We start from the raw sequence: 12,006 nt of genomic DNA, 5'->3' as shown, positions 1-12,006 counted from the left end.
CAAACGAGTTCCGTCATCACAACTTTCCTCATTTTCTTGAACTGGTCACCGAAGGGAGTGATCACGCAGGTTTTGTAGCCGTTGGAGAGGATCTTCTGAGCGTAAGTTAAAGGCCTCGAGGCGAAGAGAGCGTCTTGTTGCTTGAGCATCTCACGTGCTATCTTAGGGCACGTGACGGTGATCACGTGAGTGTTTCCCAACCTCACGCATGCTATCTCGGTATTGAGCTGCTTCATGATGCTGTGGAGCCACCGGAAAACGGGACGGCTCTGTAGCATCGCCGGAATCATTCCGATGATCGGCCATCCGGTTGGACCCGGCGGGAGAGACGGTTTCTTTTTGCTGGGGTCCGTCGTCAGTCTCTTGAGTAGCATCACTAAGATGATAGCCACAAAGGCTTGAAGTGTTGTGAGGAGATACAAGGTGCTAAACGACGATGTCTCGGTTGTAGTGGGAATGATGAGATCCGAAGAGTTTGAGGTAAAAGTGTTCATGTTTAATTGTGTGTAGAGAAGAGAGAGCGAGAGAAGACCAAATGTTTGTTGTATTGCTTGTTTATCTCTGCATGGATTGAGAGAGGAACTTCACCTTCCTATTTATATATATTTAATGAAGTGGTCGTTGGTTTATGTGAAATGACCATACTATCCTCATGCGTGGAAAGGACTAAAAGGAAGGAGTGAGGAAAGTGTCGGAGGGTGTGTTTGGGTCGGGTCCATCTTGAGTACCACCACCATTGTTGAACATTTTTTTCATTACTATTCTAATGTTTCAAAGTATCTATCCCTATTATCATTATTAGATATTTTTTTTTATTAATTTCTATTTGGGATGGGAGTTTTAAAATGTTTTGTTGGTGACCTGCCAAAATTCCTCGTGTTATATATGCACTTCAGAACCAGCCGAACAAACAGTCTTAACGAGAGTTTAATTACATACTGGTGAATTATTGTGATATAAAAATATATATGAAAAATTTAACATTCATCTTTGCTGAGAAAACGACCATACATGTACAAGTGTAACGAAATAATCTTAACCTTTTACCAAAAAAAAAGAAAAAACAAAGTGTAATGAAATATGCAAAATTGTGGAGAAATATTGTTTATTCCCTATCCTTGGAAAAAAAGAAAAAAAAAAGAGTGTTACCCTTTGTAAGTGTATTCTAATATTTCGATTATACCACTTAATATACATATATGTGATAACATTTGATGTCTAATTTATCGTAGCTAGTGACAGGATCATTTAGGATAAACAAATTAAAGCCTCCCGTCTAAAAATGTTTTGAAAAAGTTAATCTTGTAGCGGTCGGAACCTATTTTTAACAATCTTTACGTACGTCAAAACATGTATTAAATTTTTAACAATCTAAAATCGAGTTGTTTTACACAACAACGGAATGAGCTAGACACTGGCTAATATATATATATACGACCTTAATTATAGTTTGATCCTAGAACTAGAAGTACTGCATGATGCATTCATTTTGTTAATGTATGCTAGTCATGTAAATATATGAAAATCTGATTAAATTCTTAGATGTATACATTTTCTGAACCGAAACCAAGTGTCGTCATGTTTTTTAGCTTGTTTAATTTCCTTTTCAGGGAAATGACTTGCATATATAGTTCTATAACCTCTTGATGTATATATGCACTGATAAATAAGAAGGAAGAATAATCAATAAAATAATATATTGAAATTGTAAAGAAGTTGATTATTAAGAAGGAAGAATAATCAATAAAAATAATATCTAGGGAATATGTTTATTTTCCTGCGTAAGAGTTCACCTGCCAAAAACCCTCGTGGAAATTGAAACCCGGTTGAGAGGGAAGAGTCAAAGTTACTGACTACTACTTATAGTCAATACTCAATATATACAAATCAAGGCTTGGGTTTCTATATTGCGACGCCGTTTCAGATCTGCCGTTGCCGATATGACCGAGACGAAGTCTTCAGTCAATTCTTTTTTTTTTTTTTTTTTTAAATTTAAAGCAATTAATGAGAACACATAATTGGGGTTATTTTATTTTACACTAGCAAAAAAAAAATGAAGTTCACCAAGAAAATAGACTAATGATTAATGTAAAAGTCTTTGATTTAATATTTGCTTGTCTTTTTTTTTTTCTTTTTTTTTGTTTTCTTATGTGCTCAAAATTTAACCATGTTTTCGCATTCTTCTTCGTTTTAGCAAATCAAACATTTGTGGTTTATATATTATTTACACACGCATCAGCATGCATGAAATCATGGTAGTTTCATATTTTGTAAAGAGATCGGTCTCTCAACGCAAAGTTTAAAATCTCAAGTTGGTACGTATACGTTTAACGGTTTAAGCTTTAACAAAAAAAAAACGTTTAACGGTTTAAGATCAAGATAATAATTCGAGACAGTACACGTGGTCTATAATAATATCTGCTTCTTTCATAGGTTACCTTAAAAAATAGAGGAGTAATTGAAGCAAATTAATTTCCGAGTACGTAGTCAATCGCTAAATAAATTATCGCAAAATAAAATTATGTGCATGTTCAGCTGAATTTGTTTCTTTATGTCTCTGACACGTACGTAAGACCTTAAAACTATGACTATTTACTCATTCAGAAAATACTCTTTCTCTCCATCGTATCGATCGATGATCTTTTAGATCTTGTTTTAAAATAGATAATATTGTTACAAATTTATGCAAAAAGTTGCATCAAATAACCTTTTTAGCTCTTATATTTATTGATATAATTTTTCAGTCAAAAATTCCAAATTCAAATTGTTTTACCACAAATACATGTGAGAAGCGTCACAATAGGTATTATAAAATCTTTCTTATAATATCCTATTAATTAGTCATTAGTGTGTATTTGTTTAAACGATCATATAAAAAGACCAAGAGATGAAGAGAGTATATACGTTCATAATGACAATTAGTGAAAACCGTAATCTTTAGATTTGAGATAATAGGAACATGACGAAAAAAAAGTAATTAAAATAACAATTTATAATGGACCCGTTATCATGCATTAATTTGAAGATGTTGAAATTTTCAGTTAATAGTTGTTAGCAAGACTAGTGCAATAAAATTCAATAATGACGTTGTAGGTCATGTTGAATATATTGAATCATCTATTATCTAATATTACTTTTATATTGTATAGAATATTTTTTCTTAAAATTACAAATATTTTGGTATTTTAACAGGTCAAGTTTGGTACTCAGAGCTAAAGTATTGACTATTCAGATTATACTGTGAATCATATTATGGAAAAGAAAAATAGTTTAATACTCTCGAGTCTCTACCATGACCACTTGACGAAATATTTGGTTGTCTTCCACGACTTTGAATGAAAGTCTAACTTCATCGGGATTTTTTTTTTTATCAAAGAAAATAAAACTGCAAGAGGAATTATTATAGTGTACTTGGAAATACTTTAGATCCGAGCACGATTATTCTAGGGATTGCAATTATATTAAATACTTTATCCTGCAATATTTTTTGGGTGTGGAAAGTCTTACGGTGAAACCAAACTAACACTCGGAGAGTGCCACCATACCCACTTTGATGAGCATAGCTAATTTAAATTATCAGTTTAGTTAATTAATTTTTTTTTTCATGTCATATTGTCATGCCAACCAAGGTAGTTATATTGTTGTATATGTATGCATGAAATAAATAAAACGTGCTCCATCCGCCAATTCTCACCTGTCAAATTTTACAAATGACATAATATATACTTTTAGAAGATTTTTTTTATTTTATTTAAAGTTAAATTTTAAAAGCTGTACGTAGTTTGGTTCATTATATGTGATTATTAGATATAGTTGTAATTTTATTTATATAATTAAACCTATCAACTATTTTAACAAAAAAAAAGATAGCTTTTTGCATTATTTTACAGAATTTTTTGCATTAACAACTAGATGAGATCGTGCAAGACCATTTTTTTGTGTGGGTAAATTAGAACAAAGATGATTGGTTTTCAGAAAACCTAAGTTTTCAAACAGATTCACTCAGTATATACCTTCTCTACAAAACCACCGCGGAATCCATAAATCATATGTTTTTTTAACTGTACAGTAGTTTCAGAAGTATCGATCAAGCGATAAATTAATCTTCTTCTGTGTTCATCTATATCTTGAGTGAATGCTTGTCGCCTCTTTAACTTTGGATTTTCACTTCACAATTTTGAGAGATGGGTTTCTGATTTTTTTGCTGGGTGGTAGGGCTTTTCAGTTCTGGCTGGCTTAATTATGATTCATCTATGTTATTATACCTTATTATATATATATAGTATTACGCGTTTCCAATTGATCATATATATTCACTAATAAATTGTACGTGGTTTTTCACGAATATTTAGATCTATGAAATATTATAAATTAAATACAACGAAATGCATTATGTTGATACACATTATATAACTCAGTCGATATCATTAGAGCAAATTAAACTCTTAAATCTTAATGATAAGTAGAAGAGGAAATATAATTAAACTCTGAATGATAATAAGAAGAAAAATATATCTTATTAAATATTCCCGTCGTTTGGCTAATTCCGAGATACAATTCGGGAACAAATGATAGTGTGACGAAGCGAGACGACATCGTATCACGTCTCAAGCTTCTGATATATCGAACCAGGGAGAGCTAGCAATCCTTCAGCTTCAGCCTCATATATATAATATATCTAATTAGATTCGACAAATTGGGTTCTTTATTTTGATATTCTTTTCCGACTTTTGACTTATCCCTCAAGGTAACCTTTGTTTTGCAGGTAAGAGATGATGTTCTCAGCCATTTGACGTGGCAAACACGAACTGTCGTCTCCTGTGTGTTTCAGTAATACCTGTAAGAAATTACAGAAACATACATAAATACTTTATAATACAAATTTACGTTCCAAAATCTTCAGTTACATTAATTGTATATTGAATACATTATACATGACGAACCTCGCAATTCAGTGGTGCCTCGTAAGGGTCATCGATTCCAGTGAAGCCTGGTTAAAGAAAACTCCACAATTACATATCTTTTAAATACTAACTTTTTGTATCTTTTATATGCAAGCGTTTTTAACCTAAATTAATTAAGGTACAAACAAATAAGATACAAAAGACTAAAATGTCTAAACACAATGTTATCTTCTTCTTTTTTTTTCCGCCAAAAAAACCCATATTATGAAGTAAACGGTTTTAAGTCTTAACACAATGTTATTGTTATCAACGTGTTACACAAACTGTGTCCAACATATACCTTTGATTTTTCCGGCACGTGCAAGCTTGTACAACCCCTTTGGGTCTCTTGACTCGCATACATGAAGAGGAACGTCCATGAACACCTAGAACAATTTCAAGTTTTAGTAATTAATAATTATCAATATGCATACTTACAGAAGTAAAATCATCGGATCGGACTATATAAAGTAGCTAGTAAAACGGTATATAGCGTACCTCGACGAAATCGCCCTCAGGTAACAAGGACCGGCACGCGTCTCTGTCTCTCCGATACGGAGAAATCAAACTTGCTATACAAATGACGCCAACGTCAGCAAACAACTTAGCCACCTCACCTGATATACACATTATAACCATATTGAGTTTGAATAAAAGTTTCCACAATTTATAAACCATAAATATATATAACGTTAAAAATCGGTTTAATATACAACGTATCGTGTACCGATTCGTCTTATGTTTTCAGTACGGTGCTCAGATTTGAAAGTGAGGTCCCGGTTAAGGCCGTGACGGACATTGTCGCCGTCGAGTGTGTAAGTGAGTTTGCCTCTTTCAAACAAGGCTTTACTTAGTGCACAAGCAATAGTGCTTTTCCCTGAACCGCTGAGACCAGTGATCCAAATGACACAGCCCTTTTGTTGAAGAAGTTGTTGTCGGTCGCATCTGCAGATCGAACTCTCGTGCCATATGATGTTCTCTGCCTTCTCTTTTCCGTTAACTCTCCTCTCTTTAAGATTCGTTTCTGCCCAAACACATATAGTAGAAAAAAAGTGGTCAGCCTTTTTATATATATATAATTGTTTAAAAAAACTGAACTATCTGTTATCACGAAACAGAGAGAGAGAGAGAAAGGAAGATGGAGAACCTGAAAGGGCGGGAAAATCGGCGGTGAGGGAAGCTTGAGCAGAGACGTTAACGGCGGAGATTGAATGAAAAGAAGCAGAGTTCGCTACTATCTTTCGGTTCTCCGCCGGAAGCTTGAGGAAAACGTCACTTGGAGGTCGTCTTCGCTGAGAATTGCCGCCGAGACCTGGAAGAGAACAGAAAACTGATGGTCTCGATGCTCTGATAGCTAATTTTTCCATTTGAATCCGACGATCAAGAAATTTGCAGACGAAGGTGGTGGCTGTGTTTTCACGTCAATTCACAACAACAACAAAAAAGAAAAAAAAAAAAACTATGTAGATATAAATTTATGTGTAAGAAAGAAAGAAAGAAGGATTTATATGGAAGTATATAGAGAGAGTAAGGGAGTGAGTAAGAAAACAGGTGAGAAGTAGAGAGTCATATGTTCTTCCACAAGAAACACATGACCATATTCCATCATTGAAACCCTTAGTTTTATATATGTATAATAATACTTAAGATTTACTAATCAGAACTAAGTTAATTACTATTATTGGAAAAAAAAATTACTAGCTAGCTACTAGAGTGTTTTAATTTTTAAATTTGAAATATTTTTAGTTAAGAAAATATAGTGGTTTTGGTATGTGTGCATGGGGTCACTGTTGGAGGCCAATCTTTTGGGAAAACGATTGTATGTCTTTTTCCATCTACCAACCTAGCAACATATGCCCCCATTCCGAGTCCCATGTGATTTATAAGCCATATACTATTTTTTATCATCTTACTTGCATCATATTTATGGTTTTTATTTGTTTGTTTTAAATACTTATGCTTGACTGTATTATATACGAAGAGAACGATGTCACTCAAGTAATACATTCAATATCAGATTCAACACTACACACTTTCCTACTGCAGTACTTATTTGATTTTTTGTGTTTTTTTTTTGTCTCAATTCTCCTAATTGCAACTTGTTCTGAACAGTCAGACAGTCAAAGCAGGCGGTTATGGGTCTTACACCTATATTGGGCCTTTTAGCCCAACTGTACTAGGCTTTGAGGCAAACTCATCTCAACTATGGCTGTATCACAAATTCAGAAGACTATCAAATTAGTCTTAGTTTAGTATTGGGTTTTCTCTACACACAAGATCAAAACCAAAAACTTTTTTATCTTCATGTTTTACATGAAAACCAACTACAAGATCACAGATTAAAAACAAATATGTAAAGCTGTCTCGTTTGGTTCTTCATCAGACTCATTCACCATGATGGAAATGGAAATGGAAATGGAACACACAATCAATCATATTCGAAAACAAAAAGAGACTTGTCTAACAGAGAGTGCTTCTTTGGTATAAAATGACCAAATCTTTAAGAATGTAATTTGGTACTCAAGAACCTGCATCACCGGGATATGGAAACCGAAGAAACCCTTTCTTCTTCCGGCAAAACTGACCAATTCGGCGACTGTACAGCTCTAAGCCACCGGAAATCATCCACATTGGACCAGTTCTTAGTCTCCTCATCCAAACCAGCCGTCTTCAAATCTTCTTCAATCCCTTGGTAATCCAAACAGTAAGGAGCAAATCTGACACCATTACTGTCTTCAATAATGGGACGACTCCTCACTCTCAAGTAGAAATCACTCTTCCTAGCGCTATGGATTCTGATCTGATGCGAGGCCAACACAAGAACACAATCTTGTACGTCGTCGATCAGAATCGAACCAACCACTGGACCTGTGTAGACGTTACAGTTCTTCAACCTGTGAAGAAACAGAGCGTTCACAGTTCCTGTTAACTGTACTTGGCATGAATCGAGATCCGACAATGTGAATTCTCCGATCGACGAGCCTTTGAAACTTTTCACCAGAGTCTCTCCGTGCTTGTTCCTCAATCCCGGAGAATCGCGTACGGGTACGGCGACATTCGGAGGTGAAACGACGCCGGGTTTTTGAGTCTCCGGGAGCTTTTTGGTCGTCGATTTGCTCTTGAACGAGAACTTCTTCTTCGGGATTAACTCGGCGGAGAGGCTCTCGAGGCTCTGCTTGAGATCTGATACTATTTTCAGAGACGATCGGACCTCGTAAGAAGGAAGGAAATACGAGTTCTCAGCGAGAAGCTTCTCGAGATTGTTGATCGCTAAGGAGATATCAGCAAGATCCGATTTAAGCTTTGAAGAATCCGTCGCGGAGGAGGAGGAGGAAACGAGTCGTGACTCAGCGATTCGAGACTCGATGGATCGCTTGGCGTCGGAGAATTTGGCGAGAAACGAGGAAGTCGATTCGAGAGTGGAGGAGGAGGAAGTGTCAGGTGAATCGGATTTACGAGCTTGGTGACGAGCAGAGAGGCGTTCGAGCATGTCATGGTGCTTCTTCTGCAATGCCGGATCTAGGGTTTCGGGATCGTCGTCTTCCATAACCGTTTTACCTCAATTGTGACGGCGTTTTTACAAATCGAAGCTAAGGACCAAGGATAACATAAACGTCACCGTTTCAATCATCCCAATGAAATAAGTTTGTATGTGTGTTATAGTGGATAAGGTCAACTTCAATGTTTGACCTATGAGAATGAAAAAAATATATGGTTTTGGTTTGTTGTTATTACTTTATAAATCAAAAGATTCATCTAATACACGATAGTTTATTTTTTTTCCTTACTTTTTGTTACTTCGAATAATAAACATAACATGCACCATATTAAGTAAAAAAAAAAAAAAGATGATTCGTTTTCTTTAGATTATTCTTTTTGTATTTGAAATTCATATTTAGTGATCATACAAATTAATAGACGGTACTAAAACAGTTTAGTTGTTCAATTGAGTAGCTTGTTTAAAGATTTGTTTCTTTTTTGGTTTGCAGCAACACCCCGTCCCACTTCTAAAAGTTGCACAAGTCCAATCTTTATAACCTTTTGATATGCAAAACTGTTGACAATTGTTAGTGCATGGTCCAAAACAATCAGCGTCAACGGTGAATGCGTTTGCTTGTTCTACATTAAAAAAAAAATCTAATTAGAAATAAATAAAATACAATGTGTACTACAAAAAAAAAAATATTGTAAAATAATTAGAAATAAGCTTTAACATAGCTAAGAAAACATTTCAAATGAATTTGTTTATAGAAAATGAATATATATGTAAATTTTAATTTAGCTTATAGAAAATTTGTTTTAAAATGCTTATAATGATATAAGACTTTGACAAATCTATAAGGAAATATATTACAAAATATTCAAACATGTCTTGGTCAAAATAATAACTTGATTATATAAGTAAAAAAGAAAAAAAAAATTGAAATATTGTTAAAAAGTTTTGTTTTTTTTGAAGTATTAGTTAAGGCATATTTATAATCAACAATAGCTAACTGGTTTTTAGTTAATATTGTGGGTATTTCATATATAATTATATATTCTAAATAAATAGTTCAAATACATATTAGAAGTATTAGCTTTTCTTAACTGAATTGTAGTTAGTTTGGTTCGGTTTTACATACTGGGTTATATATATTATACAGGTTTGGTTCGGTCGGATTCGAGAATTTTGATCCTACTACTAATACTTTAGAAATTGGAGTTCATTTTTCGTAAAGATAACAAATTTGGAGGAGTAATATGCAATATTTGACATCAAACTCTTTTTTTTTTTTACATCTTCCTTCGTTGCTTCGCTTTTTTTATTAATTAAAAATAAAATAAAAGAGAGAATAAAATTAAATATTTATCGTCGTCGATCCTCTTCTCTTCGCACTAAGAGAGAAGAAATCTGAAATTATCGGATCGATTCGAATCGAATCGGACAATCGCAAAGAGAGAGAGAGAGAGAGGCTAATAAGCGTAAAAGAGAGAATAATACTCCGTGGGGGCTTAGACAGAGAGAGAGAGAGAGAGAGAGAATCGGACGAGTCAAGGAGGGATCAGAAAAAACGGTGATACGGAAGCTAGTTTTAGGGCTAATGGGCGCCGCGGGCTCCAAACTCGAGAAAGCTCTCGGCGACCAGTTCCCCGAAGGTGAACGCTACTTCGGATTCGAGAATTTCGGCAACACTTGCTACTGCAACAGCGTTTTGCAGGTACCCACGATTTTAGATAATCGTATCCTATGTTGGTTTGACCTTTTACTTTTTCCAATTCGTTTCAAAAGGTTCAAATTAGGGTGTGTAGTGAAAACATTTATCAGAGCTTTGTTGTATAAGTAGTCGTGTGTAATTTGCAACTGATGTGTACCCTCTCTATTAGATATGTGTGTGTGCTATGTACATGAATGAGTTAAAGGCTACTAGAATCCTTGATGTGCTGAATCTACTCTCTATCCCTTTTGTGCAGGCTCTTTATTTCTGTGTTCCCTTTCGTGAACAATTGCTCGAATACTATACCAGTAATAAAAGCGTAGCCGATGCTGAAGAGAATCTTATGACCTGCCTGGCAGACTTATTTTCGCAGGTATTTTATTTATATTCATACTTCAAATGGTCTTAACTCAAGTGACCGTCTTGATTCTCTCACTTGACATTATAAATAGATCAAGTCACTTATTAGAAAGGCACACAAGTAAAAAATGTCGTAGGGATAACATGAACTCGATACTGTGTCTTTTGTTAGGTATCTTCGTTAATCTAAAAAAGTGCTTGATGTAGGGCTTATCCTGTCATCATCATCTATTTGATTGTCCTGTGCCTATTCAAAGTGTTATCATAAGTTTAGTCATTGTAATTCATTTTGTAGATAAGTTCCCAGAAGAAGAAAACTGGTGTTATTGCGCCTAAGCGATTTGTACAGAGGTTGAAGAAACAGAATGAGCTGTTCCGGAGTTATATGCACCAGGTGATCTTTGCAATTTTCTTCATCTTTTCTAGCATTTTTTTTACTGTACATGTGAGAAAAGCAATATACTAATACTATGCATATTTGATTGAACTGGCCATTTTACTCTCATGTAGGATGCACATGAATTCCTGAATTATTTGCTGAATGAAGTTGTTGACATACTGGAGAAAGAGGCAAAAGCGTCAAAACCCGAACATGAAACCTCATCATCATCATCTCCAGAAAAGATTGCAAACGGACTGAAAGTTCCTCAGGCAAATGGTGTTGTGCACAAAGAGCCTATTGTTACTTGGGTGCACAATATTTTCCAGGTCAGTTATTTTCAATGACAAGGCTCATCATGTTTCCTTTTAAGGTTTGACTGTGTAGTACATTTTTTGGCTAAATATAACTTATTCCGGATAATGTACACAGGGCATACTTACCAACGAGACAAGGTGTCTGCGATGTGAAACAGTGACAGCAAGAGACGAAACATTCCTAGACCTTAGCCTTGATATCGAACAGAACAGTTCGATAACTAGCTGTTTGAAAAACTTCAGCTCCACAGAGACTCTTCACGCTGAAGACAAATTCTTCTGTGACAAATGCTGCAGGTAAGATGTTGGTTCTTAGTCTCACCCCACTGCTTTTCAAAGTTAAATTCTTCAGCTTTGCTTTAAATTGCTGCAACTAAATATTACTCTTTGAGCTCCCGTTTTCCTTTCAATGGCTGCTCTGTATGATCTGTTACGTGCAATGGCAATTTCTTAGCGCTGGCCAAATCCCGATTCTTTTATGTTTGTTATTGCAGCTTACAAGAAGCACAAAAGAGGATGAAGATCAAGAAGCCGCCACACATCTTAGTCATCCATCTAAAACGATTCAAATACATCGAACAGCTAGGCCGCTACAAGAAGCTCTCATATCGAGTCGTCTTCCCTCTGGAGCTAAAACTGAGCAACACGGTGGAACCGTATGCAGATGTGGAGTACTCTCTGTTTGCAGTGGTGGTTCATGTCGGAAGTGGACCAAACCATGGTCATTACGTGAGCCTTGTGAAAAGCCATAACCATTGGCTATTCTTTGATGATGAGAATGTTGAGATGATTGAAGAATCAGCTGTTCAAAC

The 12,006-nt window shown here is 35.1% G+C and overlaps 3 protein-coding genes across 4 annotated transcripts in view; 1 reads left to right on the top strand and 2 right to left on the bottom strand.

The window, feature by feature from the left end:
- LOC104720921 (adenylyl-sulfate kinase 2, chloroplastic-like) lies at positions 4,438 to 6,542 on the bottom strand. Its single transcript, XM_010438817.1, has 6 exons — positions 6,091 to 6,542; positions 5,671 to 5,967; positions 5,442 to 5,560; positions 5,245 to 5,329; positions 4,944 to 4,990; positions 4,438 to 4,837 (listed from the first exon to the last, which is right to left on the bottom strand). The coding sequence occupies exons 1-6, from the start codon at positions 6,308 to 6,310 to the stop codon at positions 4,736 to 4,738; spliced, it is 870 nt and encodes a 289-aa protein (XP_010437119.1). The 5' UTR covers positions 6,311 to 6,542; the 3' UTR covers positions 4,438 to 4,735.
- LOC104720920 (tubulin-folding cofactor C) lies at positions 7,222 to 8,601 on the bottom strand. The gene has a single exon (XM_010438816.2). It carries the CDS (start codon positions 8,488 to 8,490, stop codon positions 7,477 to 7,479), a length of 1,014 nt encoding a protein of 337 aa, XP_010437118.1. The 5' UTR covers positions 8,491 to 8,601; the 3' UTR covers positions 7,222 to 7,476.
- The window catches only part of LOC104720919 (ubiquitin carboxyl-terminal hydrolase 3), a 2,990-nt gene continuing 755 nt past the window's right edge, over positions 9,772 to 12,006 (top strand). The window contains exons 1-6 of one of the 2 annotated variants that reach the window (XM_019231422.1): positions 9,772 to 10,141; positions 10,395 to 10,511; positions 10,794 to 10,892; positions 11,009 to 11,206; positions 11,310 to 11,491; positions 11,689 to 11,884. In XM_019231422.1, coding sequence (XP_019086967.1) covers positions 10,025 to 10,141; positions 10,395 to 10,511; positions 10,794 to 10,892; positions 11,009 to 11,206; positions 11,310 to 11,491; positions 11,689 to 11,884 — 909 coding nt within the window. In that variant the 5' untranslated portion in view covers positions 9,772 to 10,024. Of the gene's footprint in view, positions 10,142 to 10,394; positions 10,512 to 10,793; positions 10,893 to 11,008; positions 11,207 to 11,309; positions 11,492 to 11,688; positions 11,975 to 12,006 lie in introns of both variants that reach the window. The other variant, XM_010438815.2, reaches the window with a different exon arrangement.

This window comes from Camelina sativa, chromosome 11 (genome assembly GCF_000633955.1).
Source record: "Camelina sativa cultivar DH55 chromosome 11, Cs, whole genome shotgun sequence".
Taxonomy (NCBI): Eukaryota; Viridiplantae; Streptophyta; class Magnoliopsida; order Brassicales; family Brassicaceae; genus Camelina; species Camelina sativa.
This window is presented reverse-complemented; position numbering and strand designations above follow the sequence as displayed.

Coding starts and splice junctions, on each gene's coding strand:
- LOC104720921 (XM_010438817.1), bottom strand. CDS start 6,310: ATGGAAAAATTAGCTATCAGAGCATCGAGACCATCAGTTTTCTGTTCT. Junction 5,330..5,441: donor CTGAGGGCGATTTCGTCGAG/GTACGCTATATA, acceptor AAATTGTTCTAG/GTGTTCATGGACGTTCCTCT. Junction 4,838..4,943: donor AGGCACCACTGAATTGCGAG/GTTCGTCATGTA, acceptor AATTTCTTACAG/GTATTACTGAAACACACAGG.
- LOC104720920 (XM_010438816.2), bottom strand. CDS start 8,490: ATGGAAGACGACGATCCCGAAACCCTAGATCCGGCATTGCAGAAGAAG.